The 23945-nt window shown below is 40.4% G+C and overlaps 2 protein-coding genes across 4 annotated transcripts; one reads left to right on the top strand and one right to left on the bottom strand.

Annotated features, from left to right (window-relative positions):
• The first annotated feature begins 591 nt into the window (after positions 1-591).
• LOC124474044 (solute carrier family 22 member 7-like) lies at positions 592-5014 on the top strand. Its single transcript, XM_047029896.1, has 10 exons — positions 592-1142; positions 2020-2123; positions 2370-2524; positions 2703-2871; positions 3041-3164; positions 3285-3391; positions 3490-3704; positions 3937-4045; positions 4301-4507; positions 4658-5014. The coding sequence occupies exons 1-10, from the start codon at positions 762-764 to the stop codon at positions 4755-4757; spliced, it is 1671 nt and encodes a 556-aa protein (XP_046885852.1). The 5' UTR covers positions 592-761; the 3' UTR covers positions 4758-5014.
• Positions 5007-23156, bottom strand: LOC124474043 (1-phosphatidylinositol 4,5-bisphosphate phosphodiesterase epsilon-1-like). 3 transcript variants are annotated; one of them, XM_047029893.1, is made up of 31 exons: positions 22567-23156; positions 19005-19272; positions 18320-18663; positions 17919-18064; positions 17438-17684; positions 17017-17231; positions 16128-16794; positions 15845-16027; positions 15507-15621; positions 15006-15177; positions 14720-14842; positions 14061-14197; positions 13662-13900; positions 13509-13570; positions 13164-13329; positions 12301-12408; positions 11922-12038; positions 11655-11813; positions 10481-10628; positions 10209-10333; positions 9930-10047; positions 9623-9745; positions 9132-9419; positions 8406-8569; positions 7997-8255; positions 7735-7853; positions 7345-7473; positions 6904-7116; positions 6662-6814; positions 6168-6395; positions 5007-5878 (listed from the first exon to the last, which is right to left on the bottom strand). In XM_047029893.1, exons 1-31 carry the CDS (start codon positions 23077-23079, stop codon positions 5678-5680), a joined length of 6249 nt encoding a protein of 2082 aa, XP_046885849.1. In that variant the 5' UTR covers positions 23080-23156; the 3' UTR covers positions 5007-5677. The 3 variants fall into 3 exon arrangements, with proteins under 3 accessions (XP_046885849.1, XP_046885850.1, XP_046885851.1); XM_047029894.1 differs by having other exon boundaries at positions 6177-6395; XM_047029895.1 differs by having other exon boundaries at positions 10496-10628.
• Between the last annotated feature and the right edge of the window lie 789 nt (positions 23157-23945).

Below are 23945 nucleotides of genomic sequence, written 5' to 3'. Positions count from 1 at the left end.
TGTCATGGTCACTGGGGCCCTTTAAGGTTAACACATTAAACACATACTATTACTTACAACTACAAGGACTCCTGTCATCTCATGCTTGGCATTCATGGTAAACATTCAGAATAAGGGTCACAATTACAGCAGCACACTTCTGGTTCAAAGTGCACATTTTATTATAATCAAGCAAGCAGTAAGTGAACCCTGCTCCCATAGGTACATGGGAATGGGAAATGGGTTAGATGGATGTTTGTGTCAAAGTCAGGCTTTCATATAAATTGAGTTATATTTAGGTCCACCTAGTGGTTCTCAAACATTTTAGACAGGCCCCCCTTTAAAATGAAAAAAATGTGTCTGAAGTGTGTCTGTTGCAGGGTACTTATGATGTTAATTGGGGTGCCCAAGGGCTCTGTGAATGGCTGTTATATAGTGGTTACATCAGCAAGCGGATTTTCGGATTTTGAATGGAAGTTCAGACCAAATCCTCAATACAAAGAATGTGGCTTACACTGCATGCTTAATACATTTTTGTTCACCCCCCCACACATATTTTTCATTTAGCACAGCCTCCTGGGAGGTGTGTCTCCTACGTTGAGAACCATTGGTATTGTTGATCTTCCTTGACTTGACTTGACTTGTTTTTACCTGAGGAGCTTTTTATTTTATTCAAGTAAAGATTCTGAGGCAGCTATATTTTGACGTCCAGATATTCAGAGAGCTTTACATTTGGATTTCCCCACTAATCCTAGAATTATTTTTAAAAGGTTTTCTTCAAAATGAAGTTTGAAAACGTTCTTGAGGAGACTAATGGCTTTGGATGGTTCCAAATGTTGATCATTACTCTGCTCTGTGTTCCTCGGGTGATTCTACCTTGTCACTTCTTGCTGAATAACTTTATTGCAGCTGTACCATCTCACCACTGTGACCTAAGCTCTCTGGAGGATGGAGGAGTCTTTAGAAATCTGTCGCAGGGGCAAAGACTGACCGTGGGTATCCCAGTGAAGGAACATGGATCTCCAAGTTCGTGTAGGATGTTTGCAGAACCCCAATTTAAACTCCTGGAAAATGTTTCCAGCCATACTGAATTACCTACCATTCAGTGTAGAAGCGGATGGGTGTATGACAAGAGCATGTTCACCTCCACACTGGCTACAGAGGTACAAATATATGTGTTATTCAAGAAAAACAATGGTGGGTGGTCTTACTGTACCTATCCAGCATGTACTTGACATTACAATACCAGATTTCAACTAAACAACTATGATAATTACACTGGATATTTGCATATAATTGCATCACTCTTTTTTATTATGTTATGCATATTTAGGGTCACTGGGGCAAGTAGTCACAGGCTCAAGTCGTCACAGTGCCTTTTACCCTAAAACAATCAAGCTTGCCAAATGTTGCTCCTTGTGATCAGATGTTATCTAAGTTGGGTAAAACAGTCTGAATAGTCAACTACAACTAACCTCAGAATTATTATTGTTTGCAATGAAATTTGATATGTTTTTCCCAGTAGCCTATTAAATTTCTTGTGAAGAATCATTAAATGTTTAAAATGACAAGAAATGCTTTAGAACTTGGGACCTGAATAGTATGTGTCAAATAATGACAATTTGCCTCATCATGTGGCAACTTCTCCTCATATTTAGTCGTAATACAAACATTTAGCATTGCATTATAACAAAGTAAAATGACTTACTACTTGTACTTTAGAGAGTACTGTAATCAACAGTATTTCAATAGATTTTTACAGATATGCAATATGTCACTCAATGAAAATAACTATTTCCACATAGCTAAAAAGTGTAACAACTTGCCTAGGTCTCTCTTACATATTATTTTAATGATATATACATATATATTCATCATTTAATTGTGTCCATATTACTTCTTAACTGTGAAAATTACAGAAAGCATGGTGTGGGTAATTTAGAAAAAAGCATACTGCCTCAACTGGCAAATAACTGATAGGAATTTTGAGTTCATACAATGTTTACTAAGCTCAAGTTGATTATTGCTCTTTCTATAAAGTGGGACCTTGTCTGTGACAGAAAAAGCTTGAACAAAGCAACAGCCACCATCTTCTTTGTTGGAGTTATGTTTGGAGCCATTATCTTTGGTATCCTCTGTGACAAGTATGAACTTCCTTCATTGCTATCAAATGGGTTTTAGTTGTGATGTAGTGACTAACCCCAATAAGCTGACGTTTGCTGTCTGAGAAATCAGTTTTAAAGGAAAAGTATGAAATATAACAAATACATTTGATTGGTATACATTGATACTTTCATTAGCCTCAGTTTTAGATAGTGTGATTTATTCAAAATTAATAAATGCTTTCCAATGCATTAAATGTTAAACAACACTAAATGTTTGTTTTGCAGGTATGGTAGAAGGAGCATTTTATTGGTGTCTTACACAATGGCCATCGTATTTGGAATGTCCAGTGCATTCTCAAACTCCTTCATCATGTTTGCAGTGTTGAGATTTCTTACTGGCTTTGGACTCACAGGAATTAGTATAATTTCTATAGTTCTGAGTAAGTAATTTACCTAATAAGCCAACTTCAACCAGAGCAGTTGATGTCTGATCAAATTTTGTTATGTGTCTTCCGTATCTAAGGTAAATGTTTTCTGTTATGCACTTTCACCAAGAAACTTTACTGATTACATACTGTTATTGACTGTCCTAAAAAAAAAATCTTTGTATTATTTCAGGCATTGAGTGGGTGGATGTAAGACACCGGGCTTTGATTGGCGTGATTGGCAGCATGGCGTGGACAGTTGGGAATATAATGCTTGCAGGAATTGCATACTTAGTGAACGATTGGCGGATGCTGATTGTGGCTGTTACTGCCCCTCTAGGTTTTGCTATCATTACCTGGTGGTGAGAAGCAAAATCTTGTTTTTATACCACATCACAAATTCACATGTACTCCTTAGTAGTTAATGATTTTTTGTTGCAAAGTAATTCAAGCTTTTACGGTGTAGAAAGTCACAATGAGTTGTAATGGTTACTTTGTTAATATAACATAATCCATATTTAATAATTGCAGGTGGATCCCTGAGTCTGCCCGGTGGCTTTTGGCCAATGGAAAAGTGGAAAGGGCTCACTTTTACCTAGAGAAGTGTGCCCGGTTTAATAAAAAAGATAACTTTTCTTCAAAAATCCAACTTGCGGTAATTGTAACAATTCAAAATTCAATTAATTTTTTGTACAAATATTGCATGCATAAACTATATACGTCTACACATACTGGCTGTGTGGTTGCACAGATGCTGAGCTAACACTTTCCTTAGAGCCTGTCTAATATGACAACAGATAACCAGAAGAAGACATACTCCTATTTGGATCTTGTAAGGACCCCAGGAATGAGAAGGCTGTCACTACTCACAGGGATAGTTTGGTGTGTAAAGCATTGAAGCATTTAAACATGTAATAAACATTTATTCCATGAAAAGTCATTTGTTTATGTAAACGTGTCTATGTAATCACACTTAACAGGTATGGAGTTGCATCAACATACTATGGGATTAGTTTAAATATTACTGGCTTTGGCTTGAACATCTATCTAACCCATTTCATCTACGCTGCCATTGAAGTACCTGCAAAGATCATTGTCTACTTCTGTCTGAATTCCACTGGCCGAAGACGTTGCCAATCCGGCACTCTTCTGCTAACTGGAATTTGTATAGCCATAAACATCTTTCTGCCCAAAGGTAATCACTTCAAAAAGTATTATATTTTCTGTGATATTAAAATGAATGAATTTCAGTTGGCACATCGTTATAACCAATAATGGCAAGTACAGCCTTGCCATAACATTAACAGACTTACTATAGATTGAATGATTAGAAATAATTTACTAACATGTGAAAGGTTCTTTCTCACTATTTTGAGATTTGCTTTGTTTTCCAATGTTTAAAAAAAAATTATTCCGGTTCTGCTAAGGTATGTGGTACCTGCGCACAACTGTGGCTGTGCTTGGAAAAGGCCTATCAGAAGCATCATTCACCACAGTCTTCCTGTACACCACTGAACTATACCCAACAGTTGTCAGGTCAGACATAGCTTTGAGATTCAGATTTGTAAATGATGTGTAGATTCTTTCTTGTATTTTACCAAGAACACAATGGAAAGCCGTAAAAATAGTTTTTACCTTGTCTAAACAGTATAAAAAACTGGAAGTAATTATACAGAAACAGCATATATCTGAGTATTACAGTACAGTTAGCTGACATTAAATTAAGTTAGCCACAAAATAATGGTGCTTTTAATATCAATGGTTGTGATTCGTCAATTTTGTTTCAAACAGGCAAAACGGCATAGGCTATACAAGTTTTATGGCTCGTTTGGGCGTGTCAATGGCACCTCTGATTTTACTACTGGAAGATGTGTGGAAGCTATTTCCTGAGGTTATCATCTGCTTTTTTGCAATTTTTTCTGGGCTTGTGGCATGTCTTCTCCCAGAGACCTTAAATGCAAAGCTGCCAGAGACCATTGACGACATTGAAGAATCAAGGTAATCCAAGATTTCCTATTCATAGCAAGAAAGATTAAACATGATGTATGTGTTCTTCTTGTACAGTATACCTTCAGCTAGGGAGTCAGGTTTAGGTCTCAGCCTTAACCTTCACACTGGAATAATCAAAATGATTTCTCATACTTTCAGAAGTAATACTGTCTTCAAATCCCACAAGGAGGCTCTTGATGTTTCTCTGAAACCAAGGAACCAAGGAAGTCAAACACAAATCCCTGAGGGAAATGTGTAACACGTGTGTTTCCTCAGTATCTGAATTCGAATGCATTTATAACGAGCATACAGTGTACACTCAGATTTTTTTAAACTAAAATCAAACCGTCCAATAATTCTTTCACATTACAAATTTGATTAACTTGTTTCAATATTAAAGTGTTGTATTGGTGTTGTATTAGTATCCTAAAATCACCAGCATGTACAAAGGAGTTGTAACATGCAATTGAATTGACTTGTGTGTCCCCAAATTTAAAATAAATGCTCATGAGTTTCAGACTTTTTATTGATGATGGGCTGGTTCCATATGTGGCTTATATGTGGCTTACTCTGTATTTCCTTTGTTTTATTTCATAAAACCAGTTTATATATTACATGTATTTGGAAGCAAACTTTGTTTCATCAGATGGTGAACAGAAAGCATAAAACATGACAACCCACTTTTATATAAAAAATAACAATAACAGTAAGTCACAGAGGAACTACTATTAGCAACAGCTCTCATTCTATGTCTCAATGTCATTGGCAGGGTTCAAGAAACATAAAATAAAAAGCCAGGTCAATTTTCTATGGTGTTCATCAACCATTGATGCACATGCTTCCAGAAGGATCAGCCTGTCCTTAGATGAAACAAAGTTATTATTTCTCCTGCGGAGTTGTGCTGCTTCAAATCTGCTCTGTGCCATTAAATACACCATTATGTACTACATGCACAAGCTGTTAAATTTGTTTTGAGTTGCATTTATTAGTATTTAGTATATAACTGTGTGTACTGTGGCAAAAATTATATGTTTGTATAAAAGAACAAGCCGGGTTGAAACGTCAATGTTCAAGTTTACAGGCCTAACAGATGTACCTGGTCAAGTACTGTAATAAAAGAAACCCCTCCCCTGGTCCTTAACGACAATCTCCACAATGTATTTTCGAGTGTTGCTAGGGTCACTCATAGGTCTCGCTCAAGTGCAAGCAGCAGGCTGCCCTCTCATCCTTACTGTGCAACATCTCAGAGCAGGCGCTGTCCCCAATCCATACAGCCCGACTTCGGCCCGTCAGTCTCTTCAGCTCACTGGCTAAAGATACTCCTTTACGTCGATCCTCACGAACAGGTTTAGAGTGAGCTTTGACATGGGGTTCCCGCATCTAAGCACAGAAAACGATTTGATTATACATTTTATTATATTAGGTGTAAAGGCACAGGCAATGTCTGGCCTGTTTTGATGTAGCCAATTATTGAATTGTTCTGAACTCGAGTCATGCTTGCATGAATGCATGGTTTAGCATCATAAATAAAATACAATATACAAACCACTGAAAGCCTTAGTAACCCCTAAACATGCCTTGTCAAACATATATTTGGTTTATGAACTAAACCACCTTAAAAGTACACTAACATACACATGCAACCTGATGTAGTTTTATGTCCCCTCACCTCATTTACCTGAACTTGGTCCTTGAGGCTGAGGATGAACTTCCCGGGCCCCCTCCACCTGCTCTGAGCCGGTTGCACACGTTCATGGTCACGAAGGACCCGCTGATGGGAGGATTTGGCAGAGAGCCTGCGCCCCCCTGGCTCTCTGGATACGTCTTCCACCAGGACATAGTCACATGGGTTGGTCATGCTCATGTGAAGGCCTGACTGTTTGGCCTTTAACAATGTCTGCAAATTAGATGAAGATTAACCACTTGCTACCTAGACAACAAATCAAGTCAAAGACATATCATGTGCAAGGGTTAACTACCAACGATTCATGTCCGTACACACTGCTGTATTCAAACTACACCGTAGTTGAATCCAATTAACTTTATTAAATCCCGAAGGAAATTGAAGACTACTATTAAACTATGAACACATGTAAATTATTGGTTAACTTTAATTGGTCAGGACATTTAGAATAACATGTCCAAATGTTCATTATAGCTCACCTGTTGTATGAGGTCATTGGCTGTGCTACATTTAGACGTTTCAATTATCATTTTTTGCTGCTCGGGACAAACTCCGTGTATCTGGACAAGGAAGGTATTATCTTCCAATCCAGTTATAGTTTTTTCTTTCACCACACCGTCATCAGCAAAGCACTGAAACAAAAGAAAAAAATTAGCTTGGTCAAGGCAGAACTCTACCAACTCCGACTCTGTTTAGCTAGCAGGTGGGAAGGCGCTGAGACCTTTTCCCGCTTTTTTAGGCACAGTCGGCACAGATAGCCTTTGTTGGACTTCCATCCTTGGACCACCCGAAGAATGTCCTCCTCTGGCCTGATGAGGCGCTCCTGAACCAGAGCCCCGCCCTCGCTCCTCTCCCGGGGCATGGCCACCCTCTCCTCCTGCAGGAAGTAAGACGGGAGGGAAAGCAAGGTGGAGGAGGGGGGAGCTGAGAGGATCTGGGGAAGAGAAACTGGGTTAATGGAGTTTATCTATTTAAAACTAAACAGAATATATTGTTAACCAAAATAGAAAATATTCGTTAGTCATCCTGAAAATTCATAACAGTTGCACAATAAATGTATGCTTTACCCCAGTTCTTTACATTAATAAGGCAAACAGGTTGCAGCACTAATGCCAGATGCATGGTTATATGCAGTAGATATACTATAATACATTGTACTCACATTGTTCAAGAGCTGTCCGGCCTTGGTGCTTTCACTCACGCTGACCACAGTGAAAGGCTCTGGACCAGGCACTCCATGAACAGTGACTTTAAACCGCTTGGCTGCTCGATTCTCATCTGTTCTAAAGAGCTGAAACACACACACACACACACACACAGAAAGAGTGACAGAGTGAAACAGAAAGAAGGATTAAAACGAGAGGAAGATAAAAAGAAAGAATAGTGTCACTCAATTATCAATTTCCCAATAATGATGATAAATACTATATGTAATACTATTTTCTCATATACAATACTCATAAACTCAGATGCATGTCAACCATATAAGGTCTCAGGAGCATGACTGCTCGATGTTCATCCAGCTCAAAACAGTCAGCTGCTTCACACTCACCGCAGACACAGGCTGTGAGCCACCTAATCCATCGTCTTCAGTTCTGTGGCTGTAGATAAACAGACTAGAGACTGCCACTGCTTCATTTTGCTGGTTCCTCAGCTGCAAATGTCTATATCCTGCCAGGCACAGCAATTTGCACCATTTAATCATTTGGCTGATTAACCTTCAGACACAATTATTTATTAAACAGGATATGTAATGTTACTTTATAAATTATTTTAATTTACAAACATTAAGGGTGTAAACTATGTTAGCCAACCTGTTCTCAGGGCTCTGAGTGGCAGGGTCCTCTGAGCAGTGATCTGGGAGTTATGTTCAACCACAGTGAAGCGCAGGAAAGCCAGGTCCTCCATAAATACAGAGAATGTGAAACTTTGGTTCCAAATGGGATTGAGGGCGTTGCGATGGATGGATTTGGAACGGAAGTGGCACCCATCTGCCTGCATGCCCAAAACATCCACCTCGATACAGGGACTACTACAGGGGTTTCCAGGACATACATTCTGACCCGAGATAACCTGAAGAAAAAAGAGAGACCAAAAGAAGATACACAGTGGGTCAACATGTGTAAATAACATAGGACAGTTGTTTCAGTCCTTTAAATATTTGAGAGTATATTTCCTTGTATAAGGCCTATGACCAAAAGTAAACCACAGACATGGACTTACAGAGAGTGAATACAGAGTAGGGCTCATGCCCACCGGTTCCCGTTCCAGGGGACGGAAATGGCGGTATAGGGGGCAGCTGGGGTCCCATAGCACAGGGGGCTTCAGGACATAACCACACCCCCCATTATTCTCAAACATGGCTGCGCTGAGTTGGAGGGCCATGTCTATGACAGAGAAACCTTCAAATAGGTAGACTTGTGCTTCTACACAATGACAGCAATTCATGACGTTTATTAGAAATACTCACACACAGGAGTTTAAAAGGAGCTCAAAATGGCAGTGTGTGGTAAATTATGGTTTTTGAAAAGCCTTGAAAGTAAGGAAATTCAAATGACCACCACAACCCTAACTCAACCACTGTATAAACAAAATGTTTTGTGAGGTCTGCTGTTTGAAGTACAATAGACCAATATAGCCATAGTGTTGTGTGGAATAAACCTTGAGGATTATTTAGAAATATGTGAAACAAAATAAGTAAAACATTGATTAACTTCAAAAGTAGTTGCTGCCCTGGTATCTGATGTTACCGGTTGCTAATCTATTGGTGTGATAGCAGTCTGAGTTACTGATTACCTAAAGTTGTATGCAAAAATAGAGGTAGACAGATTGCTAAATACATTAAGGCGTGTCTAACTACACAGATGTGCATATTGTTTCGATGTTTATAATGTGAGTTTATATGCCCAAGGGATTTCTTGGACCAGAGTCGTGGTGTCACAAGCTCACCGTCCGTTTGGTAGTTGAGTGCGACCATCTGGACACCATGGAGCCAGAAAAGGAGGGGGTTGGGGTTGGTGGAATCAATACGAGTGGCAGCAGGGTATGTGCGGAGGAGCTGCCTGCTGGTGTGCTGGATGAGCTTATGGGAACTGAGGCGGCAGAGGCGCTTGGCGGCATTCTCGTTGACTGAAGACACGTGGTAGCATTTGGGGGTGCGGATTAGTGAGCTCAGGGAGGCACCAATCGTCAGAAAGGACGAGGTAGGTTCCTCTGAGCTGCAGCGGACTGCTTCTGCTGTGGTTTCAGATTTAGGTGAGGATGCAACAAAGACATTTTTTGTCAGACAAGAAATACAACTGCGTTTACTGTGTCTAGTACTTGGTAAAACATTTGACATTGCTCATCTTTTAATGTTGACAGCAGAATTTGGTGAGTGCTGTTCTCAACAAAGGGCCTGGCCCAAGGGACAGCTGACTCAGCTAACTTGTGAACGATACCTTTTCCTGGTGTACGTGCCGCTGTTAAGGGGTCCCCTCTGCCAGTATGATTACCAAAGAAGGACTTCCTTCTTTTTCTCTCCTTTCCCCTTGGGGATTCAGATGGATTGAGGGTGGATAGACCTGAAACGAGGTGGACAAAATATATTATGATTCTGTTCTTACTGCCACATTTGTTTGCTGCTGAAGGACAAGAACTGATTTAGACCCTATTTAAGTATTGCAGTCTTGGAGTGCTATATACTTATTACATACTGTGCATAATAGAATGCCACTTGCATGTGAAAATCTCATAAAAGTAGAGAACCTGGGAATTTGACAGCTTGGCAGTATATGATCAAATCTGATAGCTCCTGGGCTATCTGTCGACCTTCCTTCTTGCTTTGAGGCAAATTGAACTCTTCTTCCAGCCCCAAATCAAAGACCTGCGTTTGTACAAAGGATAGATGTCTGAGAATCTCTTTAAAACAAGTGAAATATATTCATCCTATGCATGGAACCAATCAAAACTGAGGATAACTAAATAAAGACAAATACAAATATAAAAAATGTGTATAAAATGTATTATATATAACAAATATCTCACTTTTTCTCTGATCTGAAAGGAATTGTCACCTTTCTTTGTTTTCTTGGAAACATCAATGCTCTGCTCCACTTGAAGCTTCTCGCCGTGCAGCTGTTTCTCCTCAGGTGGATCCTCAAGTATGTTGTCTGTGGAAACACACACACATGTTACATCAAGTATGTTGTCTGTGGAAACACACATGTTACATTTGCAGCCAAAGTAGAAAGCAAGGATAAAAGAAAGAAGGAAGGAAAGAAGAAAAGAAAGAAAAAGATTATGAGAGAAAAAGGTACCAGGTGTTAAGGTACCATCAGATAATGATTCATAATCGTAGTCAGATTCGTCTTCCTCCTCTTCTTCATCCTCCTCATTTCTGTGACTTGGGAAGCTGGGAGATATAACATTACTGGCCTGGGAGTGCATCTGGGCCAACTGGTGTGCCTATAGAGTGAAATAATCAGGTAGGATTAATGGGACAGTCTGGTACTAACTAAAAATCCTTATGAATAATGATCATAGCAGATGGACGTCAAGTGTCAAGTGCTACCCCAGATCACTCGGCTTGGTCATCAAACCACATGGGATGTCTTCCCACCACCTGAAATTGAATCTGTACAAGACAGAACTACTGTACTCTTCATCCCTGCCACGAGAGCTCTCACTACTCATACATTAACTCAGGACAACCTGGATTTCAAGAAACACATTGGTGACATGATGCAGACCTGTTCATATTCCCTACGGAACATAAAGATCTGTGTCTGACATAGTACTAGACCCAGGTGCTCATCCAGGCCACAGTACTCTGCCATCTTGATTACTGCAATCCCTCCTCGTCGGCCTACCAGTTTGTGCCATATGCCCTCTGCAGATGGTCCGGAGTACAGCCGTCTACCTAATTTACAAGCTACTCAAGAACTCATACATAACTGCCCTGCTGAGATTGCTCCACTGGCTGCCAGTCGTCTAAAGGATCAGGCACCAATCCCTGACACGTGCCTATGATGCAGCCAACAGGAGCCGCCTACGTTCAGGGCATCCGCAGGGTCTCAAGATGCACTTCTTCAAGCTTCACTTCAACCAACTTTTTTTTTCACGCTCAGGCACCAAAAGCAGCACTTAACAGATCCTCTTTTCCTGTGAAACCTACAACTTTGTCCCTTCCCTGCACTTAGTCTTTGTGATTTTGTTGTTATACAATATGGCACAAAAGTGCATTCACAAGTAGTTGAGGTTGCACTTAAGATAGGCCTGTGTTTTTTCTGCTGCACTTTCCTAGGCACTATTAGAATTGAGACATCATTTCAAGGTAGCTATTGTAATCAAGATGGTATTGGTCCTATCCAGGTCTGGACTGGGACTGAAAAAAACATTTTAAATGTGGCCTAAGTGCTTTCCAAACACTGTTTAGACATTTGTGTATGTGCTACTTCAACCTGGGTCTCTCTATCATGCACTGTTGCTTACCTTCTGTTTGAGGATGTCCACTGGTGTCTGGTGAGCTTTAAGCTTTTTGTTTTTCAGTAAAATCTTTCCCCTCAGTTGCCATGGAGATGGTAGCAGGGGATCATCAGAGAAATCACTCTCAAACAGGAACTTTGTCACCAACTTGTCTCCAAAAACAGTCTTGCCATAATGCAAAATAAATTGAGACTGAATCAAACAAAGAACAAGGCAAATCTTACTGTCAAGACTTAATCTGACTTTTTGAACACCTTTCTACTGAGTATGCACCTTAAAGATGTCGGCCATTTTGCGTTGTTGAAGCAGAGAGCAGTGGTTCTCTATGGAGAGCACGACAGGCATGTCAGAGTTTACAAAGGCTGAGCGGTTCACTGCATCCACCACATCCTGTGTAGATAAAATGTGTCAATTAAAATGACCAACATGATTATTTTAATAGGTAATTGGATTGGAAATCCAGACTGCTCTAGTGTACTTTAATTTTTTACTTTGTTTATTTAGATTGAGACAGTCAGAGAGGAAAACATGTATAAGAAAGCAAGGATAGAGATAGAAGACATGCAAGAAATGACCTGTGCCAGAATCAAAAGACTACATGAGCCATTTAATAATCCACAAATAGATGAAAAAAACTGAGAAAAAAAGCAACCTTAAAAGGTATGCGAGTGGTAAGAGTGTGGCCATGGTAGATGATAGGCATGCCATCATCACCGTCCCAGCAGTCGAGCTCCACACTCCTGCAGCCGCCGAGCAGGACCTGGTGTTGGATACAAAATATAAATGCAAGCAACATATTCACGCGTTCCTAGCATTTTGACTTTTGGTCTAGGGGTAGAAGAGTCTTAACATGAGTGACCAAGATGATAGAGGGTGTCAGTGTGGGCACATCGAGCAGAGGTAGTAGTACAAAGCAAAAATAATGTAATTAATAGAGCAAAAATAATCATGTCCAGCCAACTGTACATGCCACAGAGGACAAAGGAACAATGAATGCCACCAAACATTAGAAAGAAATAAAACAGCCTGCCTATACTGCCTACAAGGACTCTAAACGAGATAGAAAAATCAAAGGGTGGCATTCCTAATCTAGTTTATAATAAATGTTAGGTATGTGTTGGAGTGTAGGCTGTCCTTGGTCAGCTAACCTTTTCTAAAGCCCCTGTGACAACCAAACAAAATTGAATTGCTCTACCGGGTATAAAACAATAAGATGAAACTAGTTAATAATAAAAAAAACTAACACAATTACTAATACAACCAGCACAACAAGTTGACAAAGACACACAAAGGTTTTCAACAGTTTCTTTTTTTATAGGACTCAGATACGCCTATGATTGGCCAGATGAAGTTGACCTTGAGGGATGGGAAGATTTAACCAATAGCAGCCGGACTACTGAATTATGAATTAGCGTTTTAGTTAGTCAGTTGAGTTGGTTCCAGTTTGTTAGAATTTGTAAAGACGGCTTAGTATCCAATTAAGACCTTTGTCAGTGGCAAAGCGACGGCTCTCACCTGGCTGTAAAGTTCCACCGATGACTCTCCCTTTAGCTGGTGGCCCGTAAGATAGGTATTATGGGAAGACGCAATGTAATAGTAAGACATTGGATATTGGAGGTCTTCCACCTTCACTTGGGACTCTTCTATTTTGAAAGCAAAGTTGTCTTTATCCGTCAAGTACCTTGCAGGGAAAATAAAGAAAACATTTGCATAATTTTTGTATTTGTAGCTGCAAAATATTATAATCATCCCAAAAAATTACAAACTTGACGCTTCATAGTACTTTCTATGGTACATGGTACTATATAAATAATAGTTTTGTATTTCTTATTGTTTACCACAGCAGTAGTACACACAAACCTGGCAAATCCCTCAAAAGATATCCAGCCCATCTGACGCATATTGGCACACGGTTCAAATTTCTGAAAAACAATGTTTTACTCCATTCAAACTTTAAAAGCGAAAGAAATAACCACTTCAAATTTAACTACAATGAAGTAACATGTTACTCACCTGAATGATGCTCAGGACCTCATCATAAGAGTAGTTCTCCCCCTGACAGTTGATCAGGAAGTCATTCAGATGCAAAATACCCATGCCTAGCGCCCCAAGAGAAGCACTTTCTACGCCCGTACCATTGGTCACTATGCTGGCTGCTGCAATGGCGTCAGAAATGTGCTTCTGGTTCTCTGACATATGTCTCTTATTCCAGATGGACAGGCCAAGGTCAAGCCCATTCCGCATCAGAAGGTCTAGTGCAAGGGGCAGACATGTGAAAACTTGATTTAAAGCAAAGATGTGTAGAAACAATTCACTCAATTAATTCAACGAAGCATGTCAATCCAGAACCTAATCTAAATCCTGTGTCAAATATGAATAAGTGAATGTGTTTAGGTGCATCATTCAACACACCCAGGTCCGGCTGCAGTCCTGTGACACTGTCGTCCACACTGAGGTTGGTGTAGAGGGGTGCAGGTTCAGACACGGAGTGAACGCAGGGAACAGCATACATATCAAACAGGTCTTTCAGATCTTTTCGGCTTCGAATGCTACACACAAATCAAAACAAAAGCAAACTTTGATGCTATAGTACACATTTGACATATTATCCTACATGTGGACGCATATAATGACTGCAGTAAATATAGGTTTCATAAAACGGCATAATAGGGGGCAGGGGTGGAAGCAATAAGTGGAGGTTATTACGGGACATCTGAAGGGGATGTTGGCAGAACAAGATCAATGTTTACATCCATCCCATGGAAAATGTAACCTCCCCCCTACCAAACTTCACTTGCTTAATAGCTTGTACCGCTCAAGCATAATGAAATTTACCTACATACCTAAGTACCTATAACTTTGATGTTGTTACTAAAGATATTACTATGTAGTTACATGGTAGCTAATGTAATCTTAATGCAAAGTGTTGCCCATTCGTTTCCTTCAGGTACAGACTGCCAGGCACAGGAAACAGATTTTTGGGGGGCAAACTTGACCAGACAAGTCACTTTCTTGAAGTTGTCCATCCAAGGATGTACTTCAGGGAAACCTTTTTTTGTAGGGCTGATTACCTGAAGGACTTGAATAGCTCAACAAACTCTGCAAAGTTCATTGTGCCATTTGAAACCATTAAGTTCTGGAAGCTTTTGGACTGGCTTTTTCCTGGCCCAGGTAGGGGCTGATAGACCTTGTTACTGAAAATAGAGAAATGCATGAATAAATAAATAACATTTATTAAAGGATTTTGCAAAACTGGTACTATCATCTCCAAATATCCATTAGCGTGCAGCAACTGCTATGAACTTGTAGATTAATGATTATGTAACCACCAACAAATACCCAACGACAACATCTTACCTCACTGTGCCCTTTTGACTAGAGAAAGCTGAGGTGAAAGGGGATGGTGAGGGTCCTGTCACTCTCATTTTGAGAGTGGATGAGGAGCTAGTGGAGTGGAGGGGGAGTAAGGCCTGGGACCTACTGGGAGATAGATGAACGGGCCCAGGGAATCCACCAGAGACACAGTCATCTGTAGAGAGGGGTGTGATCAGAGGTGCCCGGTGTAGGAAACAACAGCAGAAAGAAGCAGAAGAAGAAAAACTAAACTTTTAGGTCACATGACATGTCACTAGGATTCTAAATGTAAGGTGGATAGATACATGTGCTTGATTGATGGTTTATATTTAAGTTGCAGTTTTGTAAATCATTTCTGTTGTGTAAGAAATTGCTGATGAAGAGGTTGTTTGGGAGAAGGATACTGCTTTAATTCGCCACTCTTCATCCCACCACACCTATACCTTGTGATGCCTACTCCATGGCAAACTTTGTGGAATCTATGGATATGAACCTTAACCTTACCTGGTTCATTCTGGTGTGTATTGTTTGAGGGTTTGACCCAGTTTCTTCCCTGTGCATCCCAGCTTCCCTTCACTTTCTGAGACGCCATCTCGTCATCTGTAACCTCACTGTCACCCTGTCACCATACAAACACACAACAATGCACAGGCATACACACAACACAAAATTACAGACCCATTCATCATCAGCAAAACAAATTTCACGATTCTCCCTGATAACAAAAATCAACAAATCCTTAAAAATAACTGGAAATCCTGCCTTTGGGATATATTTTACTGACTTTGTAAAGATTTTGCCAGTCATGTTTACATATTTTAAGTGTAGTCACATTTCCCTACCCTCATGGGAGATTTCTTTTTCTTTTTGTTTGAATTCATGTTCTTCTGATTGGTGGTCATGATGAGTGCGCTGTTCCTTTGAGCCCCAGACCTGTCCATGCCAGTAGCACCCACATTCCATCTCCTGCCCCCAAACAACTCAATGGCCTGGGCAAGGGTAGGGCCTTCATACCTGCCATCCTCCTGGAAGTTAGAAATATGTCTTGCATCATGTTGTTTTGCAGTTCATAAATGCTTTTCCATTATTTGCTTCTGGTGGGTGTTATTGAAACCAAACAGTTACCTGATAAAGGTTGACATATTTCCTCCTCAGCCACTGCAGCCTCTGGTCTGGAAACTTCCTGATTTTTCTGATGGCATCTAGAAGTGCCTGGAGTCCACTGTGAATCAGCCTGGCAGTGTTTGTGGGGGCCACAAAATGTAACAGCCTGTTGTCTGTGGTGTGGAGGCCATAGAGAATGGACACAACACTTTGTTGGGGGCACAACTTGCATGAGAGCTTGTTCTGCAGGCATGTTGCCTCCAAGTCTGCCCCAGGATGGCCTAGGAACACAGCCTTGGCCACCCAGAGATCAAGGAAACCGTCCACCAGGCCTTTCAGCACCGCTTGGCCGCAGTAGTGGGGTTTGTAGTGGGGCAAGCTGTGGAGCTTACTGTCAGTGGATCCTCTGCTACTGTGGAGCTTAGCCCAGGTGAGGACACAGTTGTCAGGCTGCAAGCACAGCAGGCAGCGGGCAGTGAGGCTTGAGTCTTGGTCATAGTGGATAACCGTGGCGCCCTGCAGGAGGAACTGGTGTACGTGGGGGTGAACAGAGAGAGAGTACCAGGGGATGAGCTCCGTCCCATGGTTGAAGGCCTTCTGAGCCCTCTCTGTCCAGTGGAGGTCTGCATCCATATTCTTACCATCTGGAAGGTCCTCCTCTTGGTCTGAGATTTCTCCCACCTGGAACCTATAGGAAACAATATTGTTTCGTTTCTTTGTCCAAAGAAACTTATATTACAGGCTGAGATTTGAACCTCAACCTCTTGATATACAGTCAAGTGCGCTAACCACTGAGCTACACCCATCCCAACATTGCAAGGTTAATGATTTCTCATAATACCATTAATCTCGTGTTAAATCAATGCAATTAGGCTGCTAGATAATTAGTTCAGCAAACAGAAACACTCACTGGTTGCACTTTCCATCATTGAGAGAGTTTTTACAAGGTACATTGGAGTAACTATTGGTGTAACCCTCATCCCCATCCGCTGACCCCAGAGTTCTATTGCAGCTGCGAATGATCTGGAGAATGTTGTTGACTGTGGCCTCCTTCTTTGGTTGGTTTAGACCGTCTGTCCCAATCCGTTGCAGAAAGTTGTCTTGGCCTTTGTAGTCTGAAATAAACTACTCCACAAAAGGACATGCTTATTGAGAGAAAGAAAATTTGACGTAAAAATATAATTGCCACGTGACTTCATCCATGACCTGGCATTTGTAGTTTTTACACAAGTTTTACACATATTCATTTTGACATATGAAAGTACGGTACTGGTTACTGTAATTGCTATTCAGTGTTCAGTTACTGTTCGGATAAACATAACATTGTTCACCTCAGCATTGTTCTCTTGGAAGTTGAGGCTGATCAGGCTGGCTGCATCATCCAGGGCTGCTCCCAACTCTTTGAGGAAGACACCACAGAAAGGCACCACCCTGCAGCCTGGGATATGGAGAGCCCGGCTCACCATCTGTCTATAGTCTTCAGAGGTTTCGTGCTGAGCCATGGCATCTTTCAGGGCATGTAGGGTCTCAATATCCCGATGGTCCATGAACTTCCACATCTTCAACACCTTACGAGACCTACGGTACATACCGGGGCCAGGGTTGCAGATCAATTTAATGCCATCAATACGATGACAAGATGCTTTCCCCCCCAAGTTAACCCTCACCCTATTCAAGACACTTAATGAATCTTGCATATCAAAATACCTCATTACCAGATGATCAAAACTACGTATATATGGGTTAGCCAATCTGCAGACTTTCTCTCATCGATAACAGGTTGGTGGTCATTATTTAATCACAGTTATCTACCTGAGTCCTGCTAGGAACTCCATGACAGTGTTGTAGTTTCCCATGTTCCAGCAGCACTTGGCAATGTGGACCAGGCAAGAGAAGACCTCTCTCTTCTCCTCCATGGGGCCTGTATTCAGAATGAGCCATGAAACCCAAGAGCTCACCTGAAAACAGACAATTTATTTCCAGATGTTTTTTCAATATATGCAACTGGGGACGAACACAAAAAACCTCTTTGCTCAAACCTTCCTTGCACAGAGCAAAATCCAATGTGTGCCATTGTAAAGCTAGTGTATTTGTATGTCCTGAGGAACAAAGACCAAGAAACCAGGAAAAAGGTCAAACATTTTCATGAATGCACACTGAGGTGGATCCGATACAAGGCAATGCATCATACTATACAACACATAGTCTCTCACCTCATTGAATCGTGAGACTAGGTCCTTAACGGTCTTACATTGTTGACTTTCATGACTTGAGGCCAATGATGAGAATCTGGATGAGGAGGTTGAAACGTATAGAGGATGTGGTCTTTGCACTGAAGGCTGGTAAGGGTGGCCAGCAGTGGTGCTTAGGTCTTTGGTGAGGAAAAACAGGTAGTCAAGTGGGAGTATGCGCCTGTAGAGTTCCAGCTCCTGTTCCATCAGAATATAGGCTATTTCTTCTGGGAATGGGACCAGGTGTTGGAGTTGAGCTAGCTGGTGGCTAACCTCTACAAGGGGTATCACACTCCAGCCAGCCATGGGGGGGCTTAGTTGACGCTCTGAGAGTGGAGGTAGGAGGAGGTGTCAAAGGAGAAGGAAAAAAAAGAGTGGGATTTAATTCACACCTACATGTAGTATTCATGAGATGTACAGCACAATAGATACTAAAATTGTAAAAATATATCTGTCAAGGACAATATTGGGCAAAGGCAGCAGGCTTTTAATGGGAATAATTGCAGATTCTGATAGAAGAAACAATCATTCTTGGATTTCAATAATACTGACAATATCTATGCATGATCCATTACAACGAAATAACTATTCCAAATGAAAGTAGTATACTGTGATGAATGCATGTAAAATGATAACAGGTCTAAGTCAAAATGCATAGGTGTTGAACCTTTCAGAACTGCCCAGCCTGAGGGACTTGTAGAGACATTTAAGGGAGATCCGAAGAAGCTCCCTCTATCGCTGAGGAACAAAACACCTTCAAGAAGGGGCCCTGAGATGAAGGTGGAGATGGCAGTTCTTTGTAAGGTGACTCGAATCCTTGGCCCCAGCAATGGCAGTTCAACTTCTCTCGGTACAGCTGAGGCCAGTAAACTCGAGGACTTGTAAAGATATCGCAAGTCTGTAGCCCACAATTCTACTTTCAGAGCATGGAATGCCTGCAAATACAGCAGCACACAAACATTCAATTTTGTTGCAGTATATGGCCTCCACTAGTGAAATGTACATTAAATTAGAACTGAAAATATACTTATTTATAGTAGCAATAAGACAAATGATCAACCATACACATATACATCATCAATAAAAATAACAAAGCCTACCTGCCAACCATATGTTACTGTGCATATGAGTACTGGGAGAGTAAATTGGAAGGATAGCAGAAAAAGAATAGGATTCTGACTGGTAAAACCAAACTGACTGAACTTAGCTAATGCAAATATTTACCCTAGGAGTCCAATATCTAGAAATTATTTTCAGATCATCCCCTCCAAATGTTCCTTTAAAAGGAATGGAGCTAAATGCACTCTCTTCAAAACTTGGGACTAGGATAGAAGCCAAACCTACACCATAGCAGACATTGGACTGGAGATGTTTACATGATTCTTAACTCAAAGCTTTCACATTTCATTCTTAATCCTAGAAAAGGTATAAACATAACTTAACTAAAGCTTTGACACTAAATTGTCAGAATTTGGGGGGGATTCAAGCCAGTAATCTGTCAGTTAAGGCAATGAAGAACAAGAACCCCATAAGAAACCAAAACATACGGTTCTGGATGTCTAGGGCAATGACACTTCTATTCTGCAGATCTGAAGACTAACATTGTTGTATTGTAATGTTGTGTCAGACAGATGACATCTGTCACTGGCTGATAAGTACTGTACCTGCAATCCTCACAACAACCAATCTTGACACTCAAAGGACATCTTCCATGAACATTACTGTGGCATTCTCTTGTGTCTGGAGAGCATCAGACTTGACTAAATATTTTGTTTCCAGGACATTTGCGTCCCCTGCCCAGAATGGGCTGGCTGAGTCTTATCATTGATCAATCAGCCATGTTTTGACATGCATACCAATACCTGCATAGCTGCACTGACACCACAGAATCTTTCCATCAAACTCTGGGACTTGCTTCAAACGTAAGTGTCCACAGATAGTGAATGTCTGGCCAGTATTGGAATAGGCAGTCCATGATCTATCATGTACTGCATGATCATTTTGAAATAAAGTAAGCAGCTACATAGCTACCACTTGCTCAATCGTTTACATATATACATATTTTCTACGCATGTATAAGAAAAACTGCCAGATCAAAGTAAATAGGTATTGAACAGTGAAGGACCCAACTACAGACATGTCTGACTTAAATATTTTGCTGTGCGTTAGGTGAACCTTCCCTTTAAATAACTGAAACCTGTCAGAGATGGACCAATGCTTTTGAGGAACAGGTTAACCAATTCCAAATGTACCGGAGAACAAGGTTAGTTAAACTAAATATGAGATTCAAGGTTTTTCATTTTTGTTCAAGGAAGACTCTTGCTATAGATGAGTCACTTTTGTTAACTGTGCAGTATCTAAAACACATAAACATGTTTACAGTATCTTAAATGGCAGCCTGTCAAATGATTTGCCCTGATTAAAAACAAAGACCTACATTAGAATGTTTTGATAAATTCTGGTGGTGTCTAATCAACCATAGATATAAAGTACCTTAGATATAAGGTAAAGAGAATGTTATTTATCATGGAGATGTACATAAAGAAGAGGTCTTCCGACAAGTAATTACCTTTCCTGACCCTAGCTGAAAACAACCCTCTCTTCTCACATTTACTGTAAATGTAGGGAAGTTGGATCTAAAGTTGAGCTTGCATAACAATAACAATCAACTGTTTGCGTATTCGAAAGGATTGCCTGTCTGAAGGTCTGATGTACAAATGCTTGACAAATGTTTGATCAAAAGACAAACAATCCAATACCAATTTTTTTAAATATTACTTACGGAAGATGATTATGATAATTTCCTATTTCCATTTGATTGTCATCAAATAAGTGGAAAACTAAACAATCAGATTAGTCCAAAAACAGTAGTAAGAGTGTTGAGAAAGGAGTGAACCGGACAGAGCGAGAGAGAGAACAGTGAGTGTTGGTGTTTTGGGGGAGGTCCCCTATTGCTAAAATACATGTCATCAGAAAAGGAAGGTTAGAGTAGTAACTTCAGACTATTAATAAAAAATGGGCTACGATATCCTTATTAAGCATGTATATTTTTTAATTCTGATTTGTTTTGTAAATAAACTTGTTGAAGAGGCAAAGTGAAGATGGAGAGTGGAAAGACTACTATTTCATGTTTGTTTTTAATGAATGGGCTTGTAAAGTGGGTCTCAACTGTCTTTCTGTGTAAATGTAATTATGTTCATTTTTCTCATATAGGTATGTTTACAGGTTTGTAGTGCACTATCAAGGCCTCATTGATGACACCCTTGCAAAACGTACTCATTCATTTTTTCTTACATATTTGATTTCCCCAAACCATTGCTGCCTCAGAGGGAAAATAAAAATTAACTACCTTCTCAACCTAACGTTTTGGGATTTTGGCATAAGAGCATACATTCTTGGCATCCCTTGCACCTCAGGTTAGGGTAGCCAACTTGTGATGGGTGTAGTACATGGGACAATCCAGATGTGGCTAGTTGTGCTGTTTTTCATGAGTGATTCCTGATGTTAGTTTTAGACCTACACAAATAGCCAATGTATACATGACAGAGTTATTTGAGCTTTAATTGATGTTAATCTTTAGAAGCGTCTTTTTTTGTGTGTGGGGGGGTTACCTACACTTTTGGTGTAGGTGGCTAATAGAACTGGGTGTGTACCCACTGGAACAGAAAGTATCTATGACACATTGTCTCTACTGTCTTAGAAAATAACCTTTCTTGTTTTAACTCTTTATGTAAGTAAGTTCAATCTATGAACAAACAAATGAATCATTTTTTACCTTAACTCAGAGTGAAACACTTTGCACTGTTCAAGGACTGGACTGCTCAAATTGTGCACTTTAGTCCAGGGAAGTCACAATGAGGCCCCCTAGTGGATTAATGTTAAGGTAAAAATCACTGCTACCTCCAAAGACAGGAGTTTTTGGTATGGTAGAGTAGGTGTAAATATGGATATTCTTTTGGTGAAACTATCTGTTGCACTTTCACCACATTCCTTCTTCTACTTATTACACACTGTTAAACATTTTCTAAAATGTTAATTAAATATCTATGCTACTGTGTAATTATACATGTTAATATACATTTCAGGAAATGACTTATCTTGTTGAAAAGCTGTCTTTATTTTTATAAAATGAAACATGAATGTAATGTTACAGTATCTGTTTGTTAGTTGGCTACCCAATACATTCATACAACACATACACATACATTTAGTTAGTATGTTACACTTACCTCCAAAAGCCTGCATCCTGTTTGTAGGATATGTCGAGAACCTTCTATAGTATCACTTTTCAAGGTTAATCTGTATGTTGTGTATCTGCCCAATGTTTTAGATCCACAGGATGACTTAATGCACTCATTCCACCCTGGAGGCACACTCTTGCAGATGGCACCCCAGGCTTCATCGCCAATGCCACCAGAAGGAAGCTTTCTCACAATGGCTTTGGTTCCTGTGCACACAGGCTTCTTCACCTCCCGGTTGTCTCTCCAGAATCTACGGACTAGGAGTGTTGAGCGTTCTCTCTTGGTCTGCGCCAAGTTCTCTTCTGTGTCACAGTCCATATGAACATTTACGGTCATCTTCAAAGCCTTAGTTCTGTTGCAGGAGTTGTTGACAAACAGGGGTTCAGAGAATCTTTGGGCTTTGCTAATCACGTTGAAACTTTTAGGGCTAGAGTGTCCATCTCCAAGCCTGTGGCTACAATTGCCATTCCCCTCAACAGCAGATGGGGTTATCTGCTCCATGAGGTAGACCAACTGGTAATGCTGGCTGGCACAGAAAAACCTTGACTCATTGTCCTCTTGAGAAGGTACCAGAGTGCCGAGCTACACAATAGAGAAGAGTAAGCAAACTAATCACACAAAAAATGCTTACACATCCCACTTTGATAGACTTGTTCTTTGCCAAATGTGGCATAACCCTTTTGGCATGTGTTATGGAGCATTAGTGTTGTTTTCCTATCCAGAGCTTGGTTGAAATGTATTTGTGACTTTACGTAAGAATTTCCTTGAGTTGTGTTCTAAACTTTAATTTAGGCTTTAATCTCCATTCTAATCTCCAACCATTCTTGTTTTTCTCATTTTCTTTTCTGTAGTCAACAGCAAAGCCCTCTGCTCCTAACCTTGTATTTTGAATCTCCCACTGTCCATAGCAAAAGGAAACTAAAAGCATTGAGTGGGGGAGGTACAGAATGGGGGAAAGGCAGTAAAAAGTTAAAGGAAATTAGGGTCTGTAGAGACAGACTCCAGGGTAAGACTCACTGCCTGGCAAGGGGACCAACTTTTCTCCTACTTAATGGGACATTTTGCAATCACATTGGCCTGCACTTAAACTAAAAGCTCCACAGTATTTAAAGAGGCAGTTACAGAACAAAGGCTTGCTTGTATGGCATTTATGTAACCTAAGATTTTTCAGCCAATTTAACTGTGTCGTAAATGACAAGTTAGTCAAATGCTCAAATGATTAGCCGTGTACTGTAAAAAACTAATTCTGAGAGCTTCACCTGGGTGATCAACAAATACAAACATGATTCACTGATAATACTCAAAACAACTACAAAGTTAGGCATTAACCATGTCAGTTGATTACCATTTACAACATTCTATCACTG

The sequence above is a fragment of the Hypomesus transpacificus genome, chromosome 11 (assembly GCF_021917145.1).
Source record: "Hypomesus transpacificus isolate Combined female chromosome 11, fHypTra1, whole genome shotgun sequence".
Lineage (NCBI taxonomy): Eukaryota > Metazoa > Chordata > Actinopteri > Osmeriformes > Osmeridae > Hypomesus > Hypomesus transpacificus.
This window is presented reverse-complemented; position numbering and strand designations above follow the sequence as displayed.